The 22,798-nt window shown below is 38.6% G+C and overlaps 1 protein-coding gene across 2 annotated transcripts in view; it reads left to right on the forward strand.

Moving 5' to 3' along the window:
• Positions 1–209: 209 nt before the first annotated feature.
• Positions 210–22,798, forward strand: part of pdcd4a (programmed cell death 4a) — a 75,988-nt gene continuing 53,399 nt past the window's right edge. The window contains exons 1-2 of one of the 2 annotated variants that reach the window (XM_039751806.1): positions 210–316; positions 596–685. In XM_039751806.1, the coding sequence (XP_039607740.1) occupies positions 640–685 (46 nt within the window). In that variant the 5' untranslated portion in view covers positions 210–316; positions 596–639. Of the gene's footprint in view, positions 470–595; positions 686–22,798 lie in introns of both variants that reach the window. The other variant, XM_039751805.1, reaches the window with a different exon arrangement.

A 22,798-nucleotide genomic window follows, 5' to 3' on the forward strand; every position in this document is an offset into this window, starting at 1 on the left:
TGTTTTAAAAACAAAGTATTTCAAACATGATCGGTCAATTGGTGACACAGTGAATAATGCATGCTTATAAAGTGATTATAAACTTGAATATAATGCATTCGGCAACAACACTCCACGCTACCACGTGTTCACTCCTTCACATCGAATCCATTGCAGCTGCTCGTTTCCCCTGGGCTACCAGTGTGATTGGCGGATGATCGACACCGCCCAGTTTCTTTCAGTCCAATCCGCCTCTTGTACTGCATCACATGATCAGCAGAGGGATCCAAAGTTAAAAACAGAATCTGTTGACGTTCCACAGAGTCTTTAAATAAAGGTATTGGGGATCTTTTCCATTTTTTCAAAGCGAACTTGTTTTTCTTTTGAACCAAATTTTCAGCTACGTCTTCGACGGGGTTGCATTGTCGTATCAGGTTGTCATCTTAAGTGCTTTATATTTTTCCTTTTGCAACAATCTGGAAAGGGAGAGGTGAGATTTTTTTACAGTAAAAGCAAAACTATGCTAGCGTGCACAGCGCACGGATAAGGAAGCGTTGAGGGGCTTTTCAATATGTCAGTTCATTTCCACTCTTTTCCTTTTGGCCTTCCATAACAGATCCAGACGAGAAGCGAGCACTTAGTCAAGCCAAAAAAGGGGAAATGGCGACTGATGTGGAAGCGTGGAAGTCACAGCCACAGGAGGATGGTAAGTCAATCACAATAACGGGACGTGTCTAGGGGCAGCGTCCTCAGCAAGGCGCGTGCACAAAAAAGTGGGAATGTACAGCACCATGTGCATCCCTTCCACGAGTTCACTAGAGCTGGCAGCCCAGCATGATGCTCGTGCGAGCTATCATTACATCTTTCTCTGTCCGGTTTTGCATTGATGCATGCATGTTATGGCAGTTGACAGGACAATTTTGCTTTATACTACGAAGAAACTCTCTTTCTATAATGTTAACGCAACGCCCAGTTGCTGTAAACTTTCGAATGCACGCGCCTCACTTCACAGTATTGCATTAACCACGCCAGTGCTCGATTCTTGCCCTTTGTCTTATTCAGCTGGGCCTGCACGCGCGTGTTCTGGAAAGTTCTTTACTGTTATCGAGACATACACGAGAAGTGGGTAGAGGGCTGCAGTCTGCACATCAGACACGTATGTTTTATATAAGCTTCCCCCCTCCCATTTTTGCTGTATCTCCACCCCTAGTCGTGTCTTTTTTTGTGTGTTTGCGCCCGCCCGCCTGCCTGCCTGCTCACGCTTGTTCCCTCTCTCATGACCACGCCCCCTTTGTGTTTATAGAAGTAGCGAGTCGCGCACTTTGCTTTTGCTTCCGAACCCACACGTTTCCGTTTCTTCTTGGCCTTTAACATTTTTTTTAGTTAATGAGGTTTTAATAACGTAATAGCCGAGTATAGTGGTTTTTGAACACATAATTCCATTCTAGCACACCCATTGCTGTTTTTTGAAAATGTTTAAATGTTTTTTCATGTGATGGGCTAACACTACCCACGCAACCCAGGGTTGCTTTCTACCCTGTGATGCCAGGGTATGATTCAGCTTCCCTTACCCCGTAGTATGATTAAGTGTGTTTATTTATTTATTTGTTGTGCATTCCATTCTGCCGAGAGAGGCTGTAGTTTTTCTGCTGTCCTGAAACAGTACGAGAATGAAAGCATAGTCAAGTAGGTGGGCCGTTTAAAAAGTCTGTTCGTTGATCAGTCATCTGTCTTGAGCTTTCCTTGCGGAGTATTCCGAATTTGCCCAGTCAAACTATTTAACGTTTTTTGTGGGTCTTCGGTCCTCTTAACTTGCTCCTCAATTGACCTGATAGATTGCATTACCCGCGTGTTGGTATTTTTGGGAGTCTCGTTTATGTACTTTGTAATTTTTGTTTATATATTGGAAGAAAATGGCCACAAACAATCCCCTGGAAAGGGTACCAGACCATAGCAGAGTAAACACCCTTCATTGGGTCAATTTAGCATTCCCAGTCCACTTGTTGGCATGTGTTTGGACTGTGGAAGGAAATTGAAGCCCCGATTGAAACCCACACGTACATGGGGAGAACTTGCAAACTCCATGCAAGGAGAATTCTGCTTTTGAACCTTGGTCTCCATGTTGCCAGACAGCAGCCCTACAACTATGCTGTCATACTGTAAATTAGTGGGTTTGGAAAATGGATGGATGGATGAATTATAATAAGTATGCACTTCTGCTGCGTTCATGTGCTGTGGGAGTTTTTAGATTTCCCATTAGTGATATCTCACATCACGGTTTCTTTATAGTCACATAAATGGGACAGTCGGCTTTTAGGGAGAAATGCAAGTCCGTACTGATTTGCTGCTTTGGTCTGTACGAAATAGAGAACCCTTATTTCTTAAAAGTAAAGAGCAAAGTAACAACATTTATGTCTATACTACATTTTCATACACATAACGTAGCTCTAAGTGCTTTACAAGATCAACAAAATAAATGAGTTTAAAGGGTATTCTGTGACTCCAAATTCAATTAGTCTGCAAAAATGGCCTTTCTGTTTACTAATATTTTTTTAAATTATTAAATGAAGTGAAAAGGTATTGTTTCATTACGGTTCCACTAATTGAGGTAGCATTGTTTTCTCTGAACTATCCCATTGAGAGCTCCCAGTTTTAATGGTGTTGTGAATTATTTCCAGTCTGGCCCATAGCATGCGAATGCAGCATTTTTCTTTGTAATTGATCTCCCTTGGTAATTTTCCACTAGAAATAGTCAAGGCTGTTAAACCTTGCAATTTTAGTACAGCTTCTCACCCACCATGTTTCCATTTCAGGTCTTGCATGATTGCATCACTGACTTTATGAGCTGGATGTTCTCAGATTGAGTTGTGCTGTACTGGTGTGTTAGTTGAAAACTGGCCTTCTGGAGTTAATGCAGCTCTCCATGATAGTGGAAAAAAGTAGAGCTGGTACAATTTGATTGTGTGCAGGAAAGTTTTAGAAGGCTGATGGAATGATTGGACATATAGTGCAGCTGGCATGTAGAAACCTTCTTGGGTGAAATTAAATGGTATAATCCATTTTTTAAATCGTATGTGATGTCATTTTATATCAGTAAAGTATGACAGTACAACACTGCCACACTCATACTGATAACAGAGTTCCACCTCCACCCTGCACAAAGTTTGTTTTTGTTATTGACTTTCAGAGATAAAAGCAAATGGCTTTCTTTACCTCTTGAGCATACAAGAAATTAAAAAGGAGGTGATTACTCAAATGTAGTAGGAAAGTGACACTGAAACATTTTGGGACTGGCATTTGAAAAGTCATTAACCATATTGATTGGCAGATTACTATATTGTGGAAAAAGTTCCCTGATTTACATTGGATTGTTACTGCAGCAAGATTCACTTTGAGAATATTAGGACTATTATTTAGAGTGCAGTCTCTCAGGAATAGTTTACCCCTTAAGTGAGGTCATCTGATGGATTTCATAACACTAATGTGATTATAAGGCAGAGATTATTGTGTAGGAATCTACATCTGTACTTTGTGAGCGTGTTTATTTTGTATTTGGTAGCTCCATAATACAACAAATTGATGGGTATGACGAAACATCACAACTGGTAAAATGTACAAGAAAACAACGATCTTTGATTATGTTTTTTATGTTGTCTCTTGAATGGTCCTCAGCAAACTATTTCAGTGCAATTGATTTTCCTAAAAGGATACTAGGGCCTATTCCAACACTGTCGGACACGATACATGAACAATATCCAGTTAGGGGCATCATCAAATTAAGCAAATATTAATTAGCTTTTTGTATTACCTCCAGTGTAACTTTATGTAAAAGGAATTAAGTATGTTGATGGGTAGGAAATGGATTTACTTGTAGCTAAATAAACCATGTTTTTCATATTGCTACACAATACCTTGCCCAAAACATTTTCCGTTTGGTAATTGTGAGTTGATTATTAATTTATTCCCTAATGTTTTGTTGCTAATTCAGATGTTGAGTTCATATGAAAATGCTCATTTGTTGAGATGAATTCTAGCTTGTTTAAATATTTGCTGTTGTAATTCTGTTTTGTTCTATTATGAAATTGTCATCTTTTCAGCACAGAGAGAAGAAGTACACATCTTCAAGCAGACCTGAAAGAAATAAGTGAATCAAAATGGATGTAATATTGTTAGGTGGGCAGAACTATACTGCTATATGATTACACGTGCACAGAACTGGAGCTTTACTGGCCTTAGTGGTTTTTAGGGCATACCTTATTTACGTTTGTCATGTATTCAGCTCAATTTGAACACATAACCCTTTCAAGAATAATGTGGAATGGGTACAATTCGGTATTTTAAACAGTAGTGAAACACCCTGCACCCCTAAATTAACCATCAAATAATAAAGTAATTTGTAAAAGTAAAGTGTTCAGGGACTATTATCCCATCCCTTTGTCCACAGCATGGCTGACAGTCTGGCATAGACAGCTGTTGTCTGTGTTTTTTTGTTTGTTTTTTTTTTTATACTATATTTGATTCCCTACTAATGTTGCATTCATATTACATCATTTTTGTGTACTGACTCTGACTTTAGTCTAAAGTTCTCCAAATATGCAGATACAAGCTTTATATTGTTGCACTTTACATGCAGTTCCTGTTTTTCCTGACCTACTTTAGGTGAATCCATTGAAGTGTGTGTGTGTGTGTTTTGTTTTTATATATATAATTCTGTGTGTTTTATTGTTTTTTGCTGTTCTATATTTTTTCCCCACTGTGAGGTTGCACAAATATAGATTAAACACCCAGCTTTGAAGTTTTAAAACTGTAACGTACTCTTGACAAGCTTGAACCTTTGCCCATCTCTGATATCACTTTCAGCGTTGGAATCGTGGAGAATGGCAGCATGCCAGAGATTTTGTCCATGATGTACCATCTCTATTTTGCCCTGCCCTAATTCAGAGAGGTTGAGCTAAGATGAATGTTTAAAAAAGGAGTAGTTCAAAAATACTACTGGTTTGTGTTGAGTTTGCTCATTCTTCTCATTTCTGCAGATTTTATTCTCTGTACTTGAGATTGGCTGGTGACACTGAATTGCTCAGATGTGTGTGAGTGAGCACGTTGATCTACTGCTGCCCTGTTCAGGGTTGGTTCCACATTTTACTTAACAGTACTGCTCCTGACATAGACACCTGCTCCCAAGTCTCTAAATTGGGCAAGGGCAGGTTAGAAAATGGATGAATTGAGGAAATGCGTTAAATTAAAAAAAAAAAAAAGTGCAATTAAATGTAACCTACTGTTGCAGACACAAGTTCAATTTTATTTTTCTGATTTATGAATCTGTTCTTCGTATAAGCATACTATATAGTCACTTGTTGTTTTTTTTTTTTTATTATGGATAATTTTATCCATAATAACAATACATTTATATTGTGTATATCTACACTGGTTTTTTTTTTAATGACACCCAAGTGACTGGTGTGCTTAAGAGCAGGGCTGGTGTTAAAATGAGAAGCCTAGATCATCTCCGTTAACTTTTTGAAATTAATAAGTAAGCAGTTCATGCTTTTACCCCAAAAAAAGATTTTGTCTTATATTCCCTACCTTTAAGTTTTTGTATAAGAGAGAAAAACATCTCTGTCTTACAGTGTTATGTCCTTGCTCAGTATCTGCCTTTCTTGCCAAACAAGCTGGTCCTGTCTAACAGGAATCTGTGCAAAGTCATGGGATTAGCACAGATGGAAAGTGTGTTTGTTGATGCTTATTCTAAAACGAGTTATTCAAAGCAGGCAGCCTTAGTTCCTATATTCTAGTAATGCTTACAATTTAAAGTGGGAAACCAGGGTTTCTTTTTTTGTGCACATATAAAACTCTAATGTAGAACAATTCAGGAAGGAAAATACATTTTGCTGCAAATTAAATTTTGCCGTGTAGTGTTTTACTGGTAAAATTGCAGGTTTATATAATGAAAGTTGCGCTGGACACATCAGATCTTTACATTGTGTCTTATTGGATTTATTAGATTTTATTCGACAACAGCTGTGATTTTCAGTGTGGTGAACTGGTATTGGCTGAGAAGGAGTTATTGACAGGGAAAGTTTGCACCTTTTTACCGTTTCCTATGAGAAAGTAGTGAAGAATTGGTATTAGCTCCATACGATTTAAAGATGTCCAGTTTTTACATTTCAAAAGCAATACAGTAGTGTCTCTGTTTGAGTTTTACTAGACTTTGTATTCCACTTAGGTTAGGTTGAAGGTCACATCTTGGGAACAATCAAAAAATACTGACATTGGGTTTGAAAATCTAGATTGAAGTTATTATACAAACAGACATTGAAAGGGAATTTGGGACTTTGAAGCAGACACTTTAAAATCTTAAGTTAGTGCTTTTATAAATATTTTTAAATTGCAACCGGGATCTTGTATAATTTAGTATATACTTTCCTAATTATTCCTAATAAAGACCTAAAGTTGCACATATTTGCTGCACTTTAGGAAAGTGGCTTCAGCATGTTGGACAAGTCTAATAATGAATCCTATGATATAGATAGGGGAATACTCTATGGTTATGCATGCCGAAGAATACACATGTATGAAGTCAGTATGGTTTGTGCTTGCCATCAGCATTTGAGGCCAAAACTGAAATGCTAAAACCAGTTTTCATACTGAGTCAGTAAGTCATGGTTAGTGATAATCTTTCAAATAGTACATAGCAACAATTGCTACAAAGTAGCACCACCTAATTCTTTTCTGACAGCAGTATATTTTCAAAAAGGCTTTTTAGTCCTGAAGATAAGCTTTATGGGTAACAGTTGTAGTCATCCCATTGTACCTTGTTTTTGAGAGAAAAATTTGGACCGATTTGGTAGATTGTCAAACACTCAAATTCTATGGGAAGCTTTTCATCTGTGCATTTGAGATGAAGTTCAGTCTGATAATCTGACAGTTACGCTTATAAAGAGTTAACTGCTGGGTGTAAAAAGGAGCAACTGAGGGATGTAACATTTTCCTGTGGATTTTACTTTTTACCATACTGAGGACTAATTTCAATTAGGTGTATTGGATGACTGCTGGGTTTTGTTGGGCAGAGAAGTCTTGTTCTGGGAAGTACATTCCTTAGAAAATTCCATTAAATTTGGGCTGAAGCTACAAAACAGTTACTAAATGCAAAATGAAACTGTTGGACTAATTGGTCACCACGGCACTGTTTTAAAAATTTCTTCTGTTGAAGGAAGTTGGCTTGTGTTCAATGTGAACAGCACATGCATTCATAATTTGAATTTCACCTAAGTACAAGCAGCAGTTATGGAGAAGCTACTGTCCCATAGGACAAATTTTTTATTATTATTTTTTTTTTAAAAGCTTCTCTGAAAATGGAGGGAATACTGACCATAGTGTACTGTTACCCAGAATGCAGGTGGTCTTAACTCCCACTTTCACTATAAAAAGTGGGTTATCAAATTAACTCAATGTAACATTCTCAAACCTGTTTAAACTCCTACTTGAGCTGGACAGCTGCTCAGGTGTACGTTCATTTACCCAACACTGTTCAGCATAGAGATTTGTCTCAACAACAACTGTTTCGATTTTGTCATCCTCAAGAAATAACTTGAAGTAAGTAACTGGATCTTGGCTGTCAACATTCACTTTTATTCCTGGCTGCCTCACAAAAGCAGGGTCAACAGAAACGCAAACGTGAACGTCACTTTCGGATTCGTCAGATTCGCTTTTAGTTTCAGTTTCACTGCCTGAAGACAGATTCACTTCATGATCACTGCAGATGAAAGACTCCTCCACATCACTGCTCATATCACTGTCAAGGGTGTGCAGCACCGGTCTGCTGAAAAACATTTCTTATGAGACTCTATGATGAGGCTAGGAAAAGAAGCATCTACACTGTTGCCTGGGTTGTGTTTGGTTCTGACGCTTACGTTACATACACCTTTACTGTTGCCCAAGTAATGTTCAGGACTAACGCCGTTAGCATTTATACAACCTGAGTAATCCTTGGTTCTAATGCTTACACGAGATGTGTCTATACAGTTGCCCTAGTCTCCTTTGGGACTAACACTTTTAGAACTGTTTTCATAGCCCAAGTGGCATTCAGGTTTAATGCTAAGGAGGTTAAACCTGTCCAGGCTAACAGGAGTATAGAGCCTGTCATAGCACTGCAAGACCCAAGGCACAAAGAAGATCTGGACCATGGCATCAGTTTATCACTGGGACTACTCGCACACACCCAGAGTCATGGACACTGGGTCAGTTTAGATTTGTTAGTTAACATAATATGCCCATCTTTTAATTATTGCTGCACTTTGAAAATAATCTCCTTAAATTTATCTGTCTGTCTATCAGTCATCATAAAGCCTTTGCTGGAGCTCAGGTGTTTGTTGTTAAAGTTAGTATATCCACAAAAGCAGTTTTTTTTTTTTTCACACAAGTCAAGCCTTTTTCATATTTTAAAACAGTACTTGTTTTTTTGAACAGAATGGCATTGGTTTGCAGGCTTGGGTGGGACAGAGATCATTGTCCTGGGCAACGGTTATCAGTACACAGTCATCCAACTGTCTTTATCTCCAGAGTGCAGTCAGATTCTGTACACAAAGAATGTAGAGCCTACCTATTAAAATGCTTCCAAGTGCACAATTTTTTTTTTTTCCTGCCCCTTTTTCTTCCTGTGCAGAGATCTTGCTACTTGTGGTACTCCTCCAGAATGCCGAAGGCTATATATTTTTTTAAAGGGATCTCTGTTTGTTTGAAATTGTGATTTGCAAAGCCAACAGTGTGGAGTTATGGTGTACTGACTTAGGTATTTAACCGTGAGCCTCAAAGCTCTTTGCTCAATTCTGTTCTTTATCACCTTTGTGATGCTGACTTAGCCAATTGCTGTGTTTGCACCATAGCTGTTCAGTGAAAAAATGATTAGATTGCAATTTTATACACTGTAAGTGTCTTAAAGTGGCATTTGGAAACGATGCGTATAAAATGTATGCATCCAAAGTGCATAGAGAAATAGTTTGCATATAGAGTACAGCATGTGTGCCCACGTTTGGGTTCAGATATTTGTGAAAATGCACTTTGTTCAGTGAATTCTAATATTGTTTGCGTTATCATCAAATGTCAAATAGAAAACTGTGTTGGTATTGATGTCTTTATTACTCCTGACCAACATTCGATTGCCTTATCACTTAATCACTTGATTAGGTTTATTTTAGTCACCATGCTAAAGTGGGTAATTTGAGATTTCATTATTTTTCCAGGTTTCCTTAATTTATTAAAATCATCCATGAAAAGATCACCAAAGCCCACCAGAAGTAACATAATGGAAGTAATCTCTTTCTTTTTTTTTTTTTTTTAGATTTTATTGTAATCATTCCATACAAATAGATGAATTTTTACAAAAAATAGGATTGAAAACAAATCAACCCCCACCCCTGAGAAAGAGAGCATGGCCAACAGAGTAAATCTTAAAGCTAGTAAAAATAAGCAAGTTGATGAGTTTAATAAGCGGATAAAGATAAATGGAGAAGAAAAAGAAATGGGGAGAGAATCAGCTTCCTCAGTGCTTTAAGAGCTTAATCAAAAATGTTATTGATTAGATCCTCCTCCTAAGTGAGAATTAGATTTTTTCCAATTTCAAATGGTATAAAACATCAGTTACCCACTGACTTAAAAGAGGAGAGTTAGGATTCTTCCAGTTGAGCAAGACAAGTCTGTGTACCAATAGTGTCATAAAGGCAATCACAGTTTGTTTGTCCTTCTACACTTCAAGACCATCTGGAAGTACACAAAACATATTGGATTAGGAGGGATTGTGACGCCAAGGCTGTCTGAAGGGCAGTTAAAGATTTTGGTCCAATATTATGTTAATTTGGAGCAGGTCCAGAACATGTGGCCCAGTGAGGCTGGAGCTCGATTGCAGCGTTTGCATGTTGGATCTTGCCCTGGAAACATTTTGAACAATTTTAAACGAGACAGATGTGCTCGATATATAATTTTGAGTTGAATAATTGTATGCTTTGCACATGTGGAGCTCGAGTGAATTCTCTGCATTGCTACCTTTCACTCCTTTTCTAAGATGTTGAGTAAGAGATCTTTTTCCCACTGTCCTCTTGGATCTTTGAAAAGGAGGGACTGTAACATGGTTTTATATATTGCAGAAATGTTGTCTGACTCCTCGAAACTGATATTTTTTTTCCAGCATAGAGGAAGGTGTGAGGTGAGGAAAATCGGGCAGGTTCTGTTTAACAAAAATTCTAATTTGAAGATAATGAAAGAAATGTGTTGCTGGAAAGTTAAATTTGGAATGTAATTGTTCGTAGGATGCAAAGACGTCGTCTATGTACAGATCTCTAAATGATTTAAGCCCAAATGTTTTCCAGATATTAAAAACTGCATATGTTTGCGAGGGTTGAAAAAGGTGGTTCTCGTGCAGAGGTGCCACAGATAAAAGCTTCTCTATCTTAAAATGCTTCCTACATTGGTTTCATATTCTGAGTGAATGAAGCACAATTGGGTTGTTAGTATATTGGCGATAACTTGCATTTATAGGGGCACAAAACAGGGAATATAAAGAAATACTACAGGATTTTATTTCTATTGCAGACCAAGCCTGTGTATGTTCATCTATTTGTGTCCATGTCCAGGTTTTATATAATGGAAGTAATCTCACGATTGGGGTGTTAGGGTAAATGCCGATCAGCCCCAACATTCAAACCACTGACTGGTGAAGTGATTCTATCTTTACAGTGGCACCTGGCAACAGGTGGGATGTATAAGGCAGCGAGTGAACATTTGGTTCTTGATGTTGGTGTGTTGGCAGCAGGAAAAGCAGGCAAGTGTAAGGGATATGAGAGACTTTGGCAATGGCCATATTATAATGGCTAGGTGAGTGGTTCAGAGCATTGTATTGTGCAGTGTTTCTTTCATGCAGTGGATAGTACCTACCAAAAGTGGCTCAAGTAAGGACAACCAGTGAACTGGTAACAGAGTCATGGGTACCTGTGGGCCATGGCTCATTGATATATGTGGAAAGTAAAGGCTAGCCTGTCATGTCCAATTTCACAGAAGAACTACTGTAACACAAATTATGAAAAACATGTCAGTTGGCAGAGTTAAACAATTCTTACTGGTCCCAGACTTTTTGAATTGACAATGTTAAACTGGTCCAAGTATGTTTTTACATTGTGATGGACTGGTGCCCTGTTCAGGGCCGTTTTCTACCTTGCACCCTAGGGTGGCTAGGATAGACATGAGCTGCCCCGCAAGCCCTGCTCAGGATATTCAGATTTGAATGGATGGATGGAGTGTTTTTTAGTAAGTAGTAGTTTGTTTCGCACTTTTCTTTTTTTAGTAATATTCAAGTGAGAATTGTGGTTAAAAGGAAACAATGACCAAATAATAAAAAAGTAAACGTTTTTATTATTTGTCTCTTTATGATTCCGCTGTCATTATGATAATAATCCTCTTCTTGGGTCCAAGTATGGTGTGGATTTTCTTTTCTGGGCCCTCAGATTAAAAAAGCTTAAGAAGCTCTGCAGTAGGGCATTCAAAGGGGAACTGCTGCTTGTAGCAAGGCAGTGAGGCGAGCTATAGGCTCAGTGTGGGACAATCCCCGTAAACCACCCCCTTGCTTTTGATGCTCTTTAAACTCTGCGGTGGACAACCTACCATACCCTCCCCCTTCTTCTCTTCAACATCCTGCAGACTCTACAGAGGACAGAACATTTTGATACACTGGAGATTTCAAAGTGAAACTGTAGCTTTTAGCAAAATAGGTACAGCACACTTTTTTTGTTCAGCTCACTGGGTAGGCTCACAATTGTTTGACCAGTGCAGTTGGGAGTTGTTTGAAATGGGGTTATTTGCTTTAGTACCGTTTCGGAGCTGATATCGATACCAAAGTCAATATTTTTGTACCAACCCAACACTGCAGAACACAGCTTGATGCATATGGGGTTGCTGAGCCCCAGACCAGTCAGAATTGCCATTCTGACCTCTGGTCACCAATGAAAGCTCCTACAGTGGGCACATGAGTGTTGGAACTAGACCACAGAGCAGTGGAAGAAGGTGGCCTGGTTTATTGAATCGCATTTTCTTTTAGATCACGTGGACTGTTGAGTGCATGTGCGTGGTTTAGTTTGAGAGTTCAAGGTGTTGACTTGGCCTCCAAATTCCTCAGATCTCAATCTGATTGGACATCTGTGGGATGTGCTGGGAAAACAAATAGGATCATCTGGAGATCCCACCTTGCAACTTACAGGAACTTAAAGGATCTGCTGCTAATGTCTTCAAAGCCTTCAGAGGTCTTGTGGGGTACATGACTCTACAGGCCACAGCTGTTCCCCACTGTTCCATGGCAGGACGTATATTTGTGCTGCACTGATCATTTTGTTTTCAGATAATAGTGAAGCACTCCCCCGTTGGTAAGTGCTACTGCTCATAAACTACAGTAAAGTGCCCTTTTGATGCATTTTAAGGACTTGGGCACTTTTTGCTGTCTATTACAAATACTCCTGTTTTGGCAAAATTGTAAGTTAAGGTCTGTCCTGCTCTGTTAGCCTTGGGACTTACATTGGTGTTACACTGATAAACACCTGTTTGCCTTGTGAAAAATTCCAGGCTCTTATTTGTTCTGCAGGGCTTTTATTTCCATCAAGTAATGATTGACTAATCTGTGAAAATGTGCACACATGGGTGTCTAAGTATGGAATACTTTAGACAGTGGCCTGTAATTAAGATAATCATTCTGATTGATGTGGACAAAAAGGTGCAGACCCTTAAGATGCAGCACTTTATTTTACAATGTCTGACAATGAGGCTTTGGGAAATTTTCAGTATGAGTGATAGATGATTTGACATTGCTCAGGGTAAAAAAAAGTGTCATTTTATAAAGGAAACAAATTGTTTAGCTGTTCAGTTATGAGGAAACATTTTCATTTTTGAAATCGAGGCATGTAATGAGAATGGAGTATACTTTAATAAATGCAGACCTGTGCTATATCTAATTTCACTTTACAAAATCTGAGTATAGGGCCTTGCCATACAATAGCACCCTGTTCCATGCTCTTTCTGGCTTTTTCTGCCTCTGCTGCTGGGATAATAATGTACAATAATAATCTATACTAATAAAAGGCAAAGGACTCACTGACTGGTTGACTGACTCACTCATCACTAATTCTCCAACTTGCCATGTAGGTAGAAGGCTGAAATTTGGCAGGCTCATTCCTTACAGGTTACTTACAAAATTTCAGCAGGTTTCATTTTGAAATTCTATGTGTAACGGTCATAACATCAACAACATCTGTCATGTTAAACCGTCTTATTTATGGCCCCATCTTCACGAAATTTGGTAGGCGGCTTCCCTGCGCTAACCGAAACCGATGTATGTACTTATTTCGGTGGTATGACGCCAGTGTTGGCCGCCATATTGAATTTTCCAACGGTCTTTGTTACCTATGGGCCCATCTTCAAGAAATTTGGTACGTGGGTTCCTAATGCTAACTGAATCCTACTAATGTACATATATACGTCCATAGCCTGCAGCTCGGTCGCCGTGTGAGGCGGTGTTGGGTCCCCCATCCCCACGCCTCCCACGTTGTTGGCTGCCTGCCTATATAAGGCCGTCCGTCGCTCCTGTCCCTTCATTCCCTTCCTTGCTTCGCCATGGTATTCACGTCTCCCTGCTGATAACTGCAGCCTTTTTATTTAATCCACTGTTTTATTGTTCATTTATTACGATTATAGTTATTGTATAGGTATTTTAGACTTAGTTTACATTGTTCAGGTACCCATTTCCTTTATCATTCCAACCGTACCCCCAAAAACATGTCTGTCGAGGTGATCACCATCGATCAAAGAACTGTCACTTACCGAGTGGTTTCCATGCCCGGAGATGACACCTATCTTTTCCATTCTCTTTGTTACATATTGCACGGCCATATCGGGCTCACTCTTGATATGCGGAGGAACATTGTGTCTTATGTATTGAATGACTGGGACAGGTTCAAGGTGTGAGCTGATGACGGTACAGGAGATAATTATACTACACAGGAGCACTATAAGAGTGAAATGCTTAAGCCCTTCACCTATGCTTCTGCATGTGAGTTGATGGCTGCCACTGAATTGTTCAGTTGTCGCTTTCAAGTGAACCGAAATGGCCAAATATTTTACACATTTGGACAACCGCCAATGCCTCTTAAACATCTTAGATTCACAGGTGACGATTTGAGTAGTGGACACTTTGTTTATTAATGTTTAAACTCTCAAAAGCTGGATGCGAAGTTATCGATGAAACTGGTTGTATGCTTACAACGCTTGACAGATGCCGAATGTCACACAACAATCCTGCAAATACTAACGTAATTGAAACAAACCATGAAACTCAAACCGATTATGACAGCAGCAATCCAAGCTGTGAGATTTGAGGCAAGATTACTGTTCACATGGGCAGCTCTACGTTGCATGCTCAAGAGTAAGCTCAGTGCACAGCTTGGTCATATTACAACCGGAGGGCCGAACTGACAACGTGGCATACAAAGAGATCCTTAAAAAATAATTATTGGTATATTTTCCCTCAGTTTAAAAAGGTTTACTTTTCTTCTTAATAAAAATTTTAAGGCAGTACTTCGCTGGTGCGAAGTGCGGGTATTTTGCTAGTAATAAATTTATCAGTTACATTTAGAGGTTTTGAAACTCTTAACACCGAGCACCCAAAGTAACACAGTATCATTTAGATTAAATTGATGGAAATGCAGTTAAGTTATACTTTGTGTAGTGAATGACCTTGAATGCTGATTTTATTTCACAGGCTATTATTTGTTGTCTTGTTTTGTTGCTGGCTATTCAAAATGTTCTGGTTCCCTTTTATGTTTTTTGTAGTGCGTTTTCCTTTTTATTTGTCCACCCATCCTTAAATTGTCTTATCTAGCTTAGGGTCACGGGACTGAAACCTATTTGGTAGCATCAGTAGCATAGTATGATCTGGCCTTCAGTAAAGCACCAACTGTCTTGTAGGACATACTTGAGGACACACCTATGCTGACTCATAGTTTAGTTGAATAGCCTGTTCTAGTGAAAACCTTTTTCTTTTGATTTGGTTCCAGTTTTAGTCGTACATTAAAAGGTCTTTGTGACCAACACCTACCTAACCTCACTTATTGATTGTTGCACCCTCCCACCCACTCATTTGCTGTATATTGCCTTTGATTCCTGTATGTCTAAATTTTTCCTCTGATGATGACACCTGGTAGGTTGTTGAAAGCTTAGAAATAAAATATGTGATTTGTTTTCTCTTCATTTTCTCATTTTGTTATGTTAGTCTTATTCCAAAATGAATTAAATTCATTTTTTTCCTCAGAATTCTACACACAATACCCCATAATGACAACGTGAAAAAAGTTTACTTGAGGCTTTTGCAAATTTATTAAAAATAAAAAAACTGAGAAATGTACATAAGTATTCACAGCCTTTGCTCAATACTTTGTCAATGCACCTTTGGCAGCAATTACAGCCTCAAGTCTTTTTGAATATGATGCCACAAGCTTGGCACACCTATCCTTGGCCAGTTTCACCCATTCCTCTTTGCAGCACCTCTCAAGCTCCATCAGGTTGGATGGGAAGCGTCGGTGCACAACCATTTTAAGATCTCTACAGAGATGTTCAATCGGATTCAAGTCTGGGCTCTGGCTGGGCCTCTCAAGGACATTCACAGAGTTGTTCTAAAGCCACTCCTTTGATATCTTGGCTGTGTGCTTAGGGATGTTGTCCTACTGAAAGATGAACTATCGCCCCAGTCTGAGGTCAAGAGCTCTCTGGAGCAGGTTTTCATCCAGGATGTGTCTGTACATTGCTGCAGTCATCTTTCCCTTTATCCTGACTAGTCTCCCAGTTCCTGCCGCTGAAAAACATCCCCACAGGATGATGCTGCCACCACCATGCTTAACTGTAGGGATGGTATAGGGATGGTATTGGCCTGGTGATGAGCTGTGCCTGGTTTCCTCCAAACGTGATGCCTGGCATTCACACCAAAGAGTTCAATCTTTGTCTCATCAGACCAGAGAATTTTGTTTCTCATGGTCTGAGAGTCCTTCGGGTGCCTTTTGGCAAACTCCAGGCGGGCTGCCATGTGCCTTTTACTAAGGAGTGGCTTCCGTCTGGCCACTCTACCATACAGGCCTGATTGGTGGATTGCTGCAGAGATGGTTGTCCTTCTGGAAGGTTCTCCTCTCTCCAAAGAGGACCTCTGGAGCTCTGACAGAGTGACCATCGGGTTCTTGGTCACCTTCCTGATTAAGGCCCTTCTTCCCCTGATCACTCAGTTTAGAGATGGCCGGCCAGCTCTAGGAAGAGTCCTGGTCGTTTTGAACTTCTTCCACTTGCAGATGATGGAGGCCACTGTGCTCATTGGGACCTTCAAAGCAGCAGAATTTTTTCTGACCTTCCCCAGATTTGTGCCTCGAGACAATCCTGTCTTGGAGGTCTACAGACAATTCCTTTGACTTCATGCTTGGTTTGTGCTTTGACATGAACTGTCAACTGTGGGACCTTATATAGACAGGTGTGTGCCTTACCAAATCATGTCCAATCAACTGAATTTACCACAGGTGGACTCCAATTAAGCTGCAGAAACATCTCAAAGATGATCAGGGGAAACAGGATGCACCTGAGCTCAATTTTGAGCTTCATGGCAAAGGCTGTGAATACGTATGTACATGTGCTTTCTCAATTTTTTATTTTTAATAAATTTGCAAAAACCTCAAACTTTTTTCACGTTGTCATTATGGGGTGTTGTGTGTAGTGATTTTCAATTTTTGATTTTGACTTTAAGTTTTTAACTTTGGTTTTTGGTGTAATGTTGAATCCAGTCCTTAATAGGTTGGTGATTTTGGTTTCCATTGACCGTTGTTACATCTTGTTCTCAAATAATTACACAGTATTAATCAGTAATGATTTTCCACTTGAATACTTTGTTGTTCGAGATCCAACGTGCGATTAAATGTGTGTGTGTGTATGTATATATATATATATATATATATATATATATATATATATATATATATATATATATATATATATATATATGTGTATGTGTGTGTACAGTGGTGTGAAAAACTATTTGCCCCCTTCCTGATTTCTTATTCTTTTGCATGTTTGTCACACAAAATGTTTCTGATCATCAAACACATTTAACCATTAGTCAAATATAACACAAGTAAACACAAAATGCAGTTTTTAAATGATGGTTTTATTATTTAGGGAGAAAAAATCCAAACCTACATGGCCCTGTGTGAAAAAGTAATTGCCCCCTGAACCTAATAACTGGTTGGGCCACCCTTAGCAGCAATAACTGCAATCAAGCGTTTGCGATAACTTGCAATGAGTCTTTTACAGCGCTCTGGAGAAATTTTGGCCCACTCATCTTTGCAGAATTGTTGTAATTCAGCTTTATTTGAGGGTTTTCTAGCATTAACTGCCTTTTTAAGATCATGCCATAGCATCTCAATTAGATTCAGGTCAGGACTTTGACTAGGCCACTCCAAAGTCTTCATTTTGTTTTTCTTTAGCCATTCAGAGGTGGATTTGCTGGTGTGTTTTGGGTCATTGTCCTGTTGCAGCACCCAAAATCGCTTCAGCTTGAGTTGACAAACAGATGGCCAGACATTCTCCTTCAGGATTTTTTGGTAGACAGTAGAATTCATGGTTCCATCTATCACAGCAAGTCTTTCAGGTCCTGAGGCAGCAAAACAACCCCAGACCATCACATTACCACCACCATATTTTACTGTTGGTATGATGTTCTTTTTCTGAAATGCTGTGTTCTTTTTACGCCAGATGTAACGGGACATTTGCCTTCCAAAAAGTTCAACTTTTGTCTCATCAGTCCACAAGGTATTTTCCCAAAAGTCTTGGCAATCATTGAGATGTTTCTTAGCAAAATTGAGACGAGCCCTAATGTTCTTTTGCTTAACAGTGGTTTGCGTCTTGGAAATCTGCCATGCAGGCCGTTTTTGCCCAGTCTCTTTCTTATGGTGGAGTCGTGAACACTGACCTTAATTGAGGCAAGTGAGGCCTGCAGTTCTTTAGACGTTGTCCTGGGGTCTTTTGTGACCTCTCGGATGAGTCGTCTCTGCGCTCTTGGGGTAATTTTGGTCGGCCGGCCACTCCTGGGAAGGTTCACCACTGTTCCATGTTTTTGCCATTTGTGGATAATGGCTCTCACTGTGGTTCGCTGGAGTCCCAAAGCTTTAGAAATGGCTTTATAACCTTTACCAGACTGATAGATCTCAATTACTTCTGTTCTCATTTGTTCCTGAATTTCTTTGGATCTTGGCATGATGTCTAGCTTTTGAGGTGCTTTTGGTCTACTTCTCTGTGTCAGGCAGCTCCTATTGAAGTGATTTCTTGATTGAAACAAGTGTGGCAGTAATCAGGCCTGGGGGTGGCTACGGAAACTGAACTCAGGTGTGATAAACCACAGTTAGGTTATTTTTGAACAAGGGGGCAATTACTTTTTCACACAGGGCCATGTAGGTTTGGATTTTTTTTCTCCCTAAATAATAAAAACCATCATTTAAAAACTGCATTTTGTGTTTACTTGTGTTATATTTGACTAATGGTTAAATGTGTTTGATGATCAGAAACATTTTGTGTGACAAACATGCAAAAGAATAAGAAATCAGGAAGGGGGCAAATAGTTTTTCACACCACTGTATGTATGTATGTATGTATATGTATATGTGTATATGTATATATATCTATCCGAAACATTTGTAATTGCAACATTTTGTGGGGAAATTCCAGGAGTGCCAATAATTTTGGCCATGACTGTATATGCTCTTAACTGTGCTGAGAATGGGGTTTAAATGAAAGAAGCATGCAGCAGAAGTGATTAATGGGCTATGTGAGCAGCACCAGTGACCAATAGGGTTGATGGATGACAGAACATAGGCTGGTGTGCTGGACAGGAAAAAGTAAAATGGAAAAAGTTTGGTGAAGCCCAAGGTAAAATCAAAACACAATACTTTTTAATATATCAGTGTAGCACATATACTGTAGTACCAACACTTGTGTATATACACTTCAAGCACTACTTTTCATGTACTGTTCATTCACACTTTCAGACAGGGGAAATACATACAACTGACGAAAACCACAAAAAGAAATTATGTATAGGTATGTAAGTGTGTGGCACACACAAATGAAAATTGTAAACATCTAATCGTAGGTAAACCTGCACTGTTGTATTAGAAAATTCTATTATAAGTTACCAGTCAGCAGTATGGGGCCAGAGGCAGTGCTGAGAGGAATAGGTTTCAGACATGAAACATGGAAATATTTTTGTCCAGAAACTTTGTGAAGTGGAAACAGGCCCAACAGGCCAATACCAGACTCCGAAAATGGGTGATTATTGTGGAATGGGTTGTTGCTGGGAAGAAAAGAAATAAACTGTAAAGAATAGACCGTAAAATGAGGATTGTTGTGCTGCAGGATTCTCAATGGGAACCATCTCCAGGAAGAAGGCATGCTCTGAGGCCGGTATATTCAAGCGGGATGAATAGTTCTTCCACAGTTATTCCAGTGTTTTGATATATAATACGTGGGCTGTTGGCTCTAACTCCAATAAATCTTTATACTATTTTCATTTCCTTTACCCCACTATAGTAGTTTATTATAGTATATACTCATATTTTGCATTATTCCTACTGATTACCTGTTTCAGTTCTAAAGAATACACTTGCCTGTAAAGTTGTATTTTGCAATGACCAACAACAAAGCCAGGTCAGTAAGAAAAGTAGAAAAAAGCAGAAACTGATCTAGTACAGTAGTCTTCCTCGTGTGCAATTGTGTATAGCATGTTCAAGAGTAAGCAGCTTCAGTGACCCAAGAATATTATAATTATTTCTTGACTGATATCTTTATCTAAGGTGACTTCTGGCATTGGAGATAAAATTGGTTACATTTTGGGTTTTTTTGTTTTTTTTTCTTTAGCCCAGGCTGGTGAGGTGGTTTGCTCATGGTCAGACAGTGTCAGTATTGTGATTTGAACCCACAGCCTTGGTGTAGGTTCAAAGCCTTAACCACTACACCGTACTACCTGCCAATAATATAAGCACTTGGTTTAAAAAAAATAAATAATTCTGTATTGTATAAGAAACATAGTTACGTCAAACTTCTGATAACACTCAATTAAGCAATGACAATATGACTAATGAACATTGTCTTTGGAAATTTCCAGTGCAAATTTGGGTACCATAGCTAGTTAATAAATCTGCTCTAAAATAATGAATTTCTGTATTCATTTGCAGACTATTAAGATCCTACCTAATTTAGTGTGTTGAGGTGACTGTGGCAATAGACTTGAAAACAATGGGCTACAGGTTCAGTTCCTGCCTCTAACTCACTGTGTGATCCTGAACATGTTTCTTAACCTGCCTTTGCCTGGATTGTTAGGGACAACAAAATATATAAACACCAGCGATCCTGCCAGTTTGTCTTGCTAATGCAAGGTCCAGAGCAGAAATTAAATGGGAATATAGAACTGTTATGTAGATCACAGTAGGCAAGGCAAAGCGTTTGGCTATAGTATTGCACATTTAAGATTGTAGATTTATTTTTTTAGACATTATACCAGTCGTTTATGTTTTAGGCATCATTCCATTCTTCCACTGGTTTATTTTCTAACTGTCGTATCCATTTTATTGTCATTTGTGCAAATTAATAAAAACATTCATGCTCAGCAGGTGGTTTGCACTTCAGTAAATTGTTCTAGGTTTGATAATTAAGGCTATTATCCTCCTTGGTGTATGCTTAGCTGTGCTTCTTAATAGTCTTTAGCCGCTGTATTAATAATGTTCTAACTCAAGACCGTGGTTTTATCAATATCTGAAATAGACTGTCCTGATAAAGCATATAAATTACCATACCTAAGAGATTAATGCATTACTCGGGCTAAATTTTATTTACATAGGGCCTACTGCCATTTCTTTGATGGATTAGGAGGCTGGAATTGCTATTGATTTTTGCCTTTTTTTGGTCAATTCCATTATGCTTAATTCAGAACATTGGAGATCATTCAGCTCTAATGAAGCTGCACCATGCAGTAAAGAGTTTTTGTAATTCTCAATATAATTTAAAAATCCAAATATTTTTATTATAATCTCTCTGTTAGATTTAAAGTCTGACAAGACCTCCGAAATGATAAAAATGAGTTTGATTTTGATCTCTTCATGTGGGTGTTTATAGTGCTCAGATTTTATGTATATTGTTATAGTAATTACTAGTTTTATTTAATTGAGGTAATTGTATAATGTTGAGCTATAAAGGCAGTTTTGACTTGGAAGCATGTGATATTAATAAATGGTATTAAATATAATGCTGTGAGAAAGCAATTAAAACCCTGGAAAAGTGGTGTATGTATGTATGTATGTATGTATGTATGTATTTATTTATGTATGTATTTATTTTCAAACAAATTTGAACGTTTGCAAATCCAAAAAGATTCTTATTTCATTTTGTTGTTTCATTTACTAAGTTTAACATTTTTTAATCCCAAGGTGTAATTTTTTTTTTTTTTAAACTGTAGATCTGAACAGTTATTTTAATGTTTTCATTTTCCAGCTTAGTAAATTGTAAAGTATTGACAGGGAACTACTGCCTTTTTGGGGCAGAAGAACGTAAATGGACTAATCGTGCATTGAAAAGCAACAACAGCGGGTTGAACTGGCATTTCAAGTGCAGCTTTGCCTTTTTGTCAGTTTCAATTTGTACAGTGCAATCTAACCACATCTCTGCAGTATCAGAATACAGTAAAAGGAGCTGTGCATCATGATAGACCAACAAAAACCTCAGTTCAGAGATAATTGATACTTGTCACTTTTACTGGCCTTGTACCCTGTTAAATGTGTTAGTTTCATTGTTCGCCTTGATAATGCAGCTAAAACTGTTAATCAAAGGTTCCAGAACAAGTTCTCTGATGTAGATATTCATCAGTTCCTCAGAGCAGTGGTGTTGAACATTTGATTTATATTCTTGCAACCACATAATCCTGGTTTCAAGTTATTGCCTGTGTGTGGTTTCCTCCCTTGTCTCAGAAAGTAGCAAGTTAGATTAACTGCAAGTCTAAGTCGATTTTGTGAGTATGTGTTTGTGTATGGGCCCTATACTGTATGTGCCTACCTGTGATCTTGTGCTGTATAAACAGGTTATAATGTGAATAGATGATAAATAGTAGGAGCAGAATTGCAGTTTACCATGGAAAACGTAGTAAATCTTGATTAGATGGAGCTAATGTAGTTAATTTATGCTGCATTTCCTTTGCCATTTATTGAATGTATGAAGTTGTAGCACCTCCTAGCACTGAGTCCCATAGTTAAACCAGCCCAGTTGAAGTGATAGTCAATTAATTACACGCAATATGGCTTGATTATAGCCAACCCTACTCAATATAAATTTCTCTTATTTTGACCTTCACCTTCAGAGTCATGTTGCCAAACAGAAGGATGCAGATCTGAGGAAAAAAATTGTTTTTATGATTGGAATGGTTTGCAAAGATTTTTCCAAGACTCTGATACTCCATTGAGCCATAGTGAGTGCTATATTACCCACATGGAAAATGCTTGGAATGGTAGTTAATCTATTTAGGAGTGGCCACTCTACCAAAATTACCCCAAGGATGCAGCATAAAATCCTCCAAGAATGCAAAAAGGATTATAAATGACATCCAAATTGTTGCATGCTTCTCGTACCTCAGTAAAGGTCAGTGTTCATGACTTCATGATAGGAAAAGCCCTAGGCAAAACTGGGCTGTATAGGAGGGTAGTAAAGTGGAAACCACTGCTAT

The sequence above is a fragment of the Polypterus senegalus genome, chromosome 4 (genome assembly GCF_016835505.1).
Source record: "Polypterus senegalus isolate Bchr_013 chromosome 4, ASM1683550v1, whole genome shotgun sequence".
Lineage (NCBI taxonomy): Eukaryota > Metazoa > Chordata > Cladistia > Polypteriformes > Polypteridae > Polypterus > Polypterus senegalus.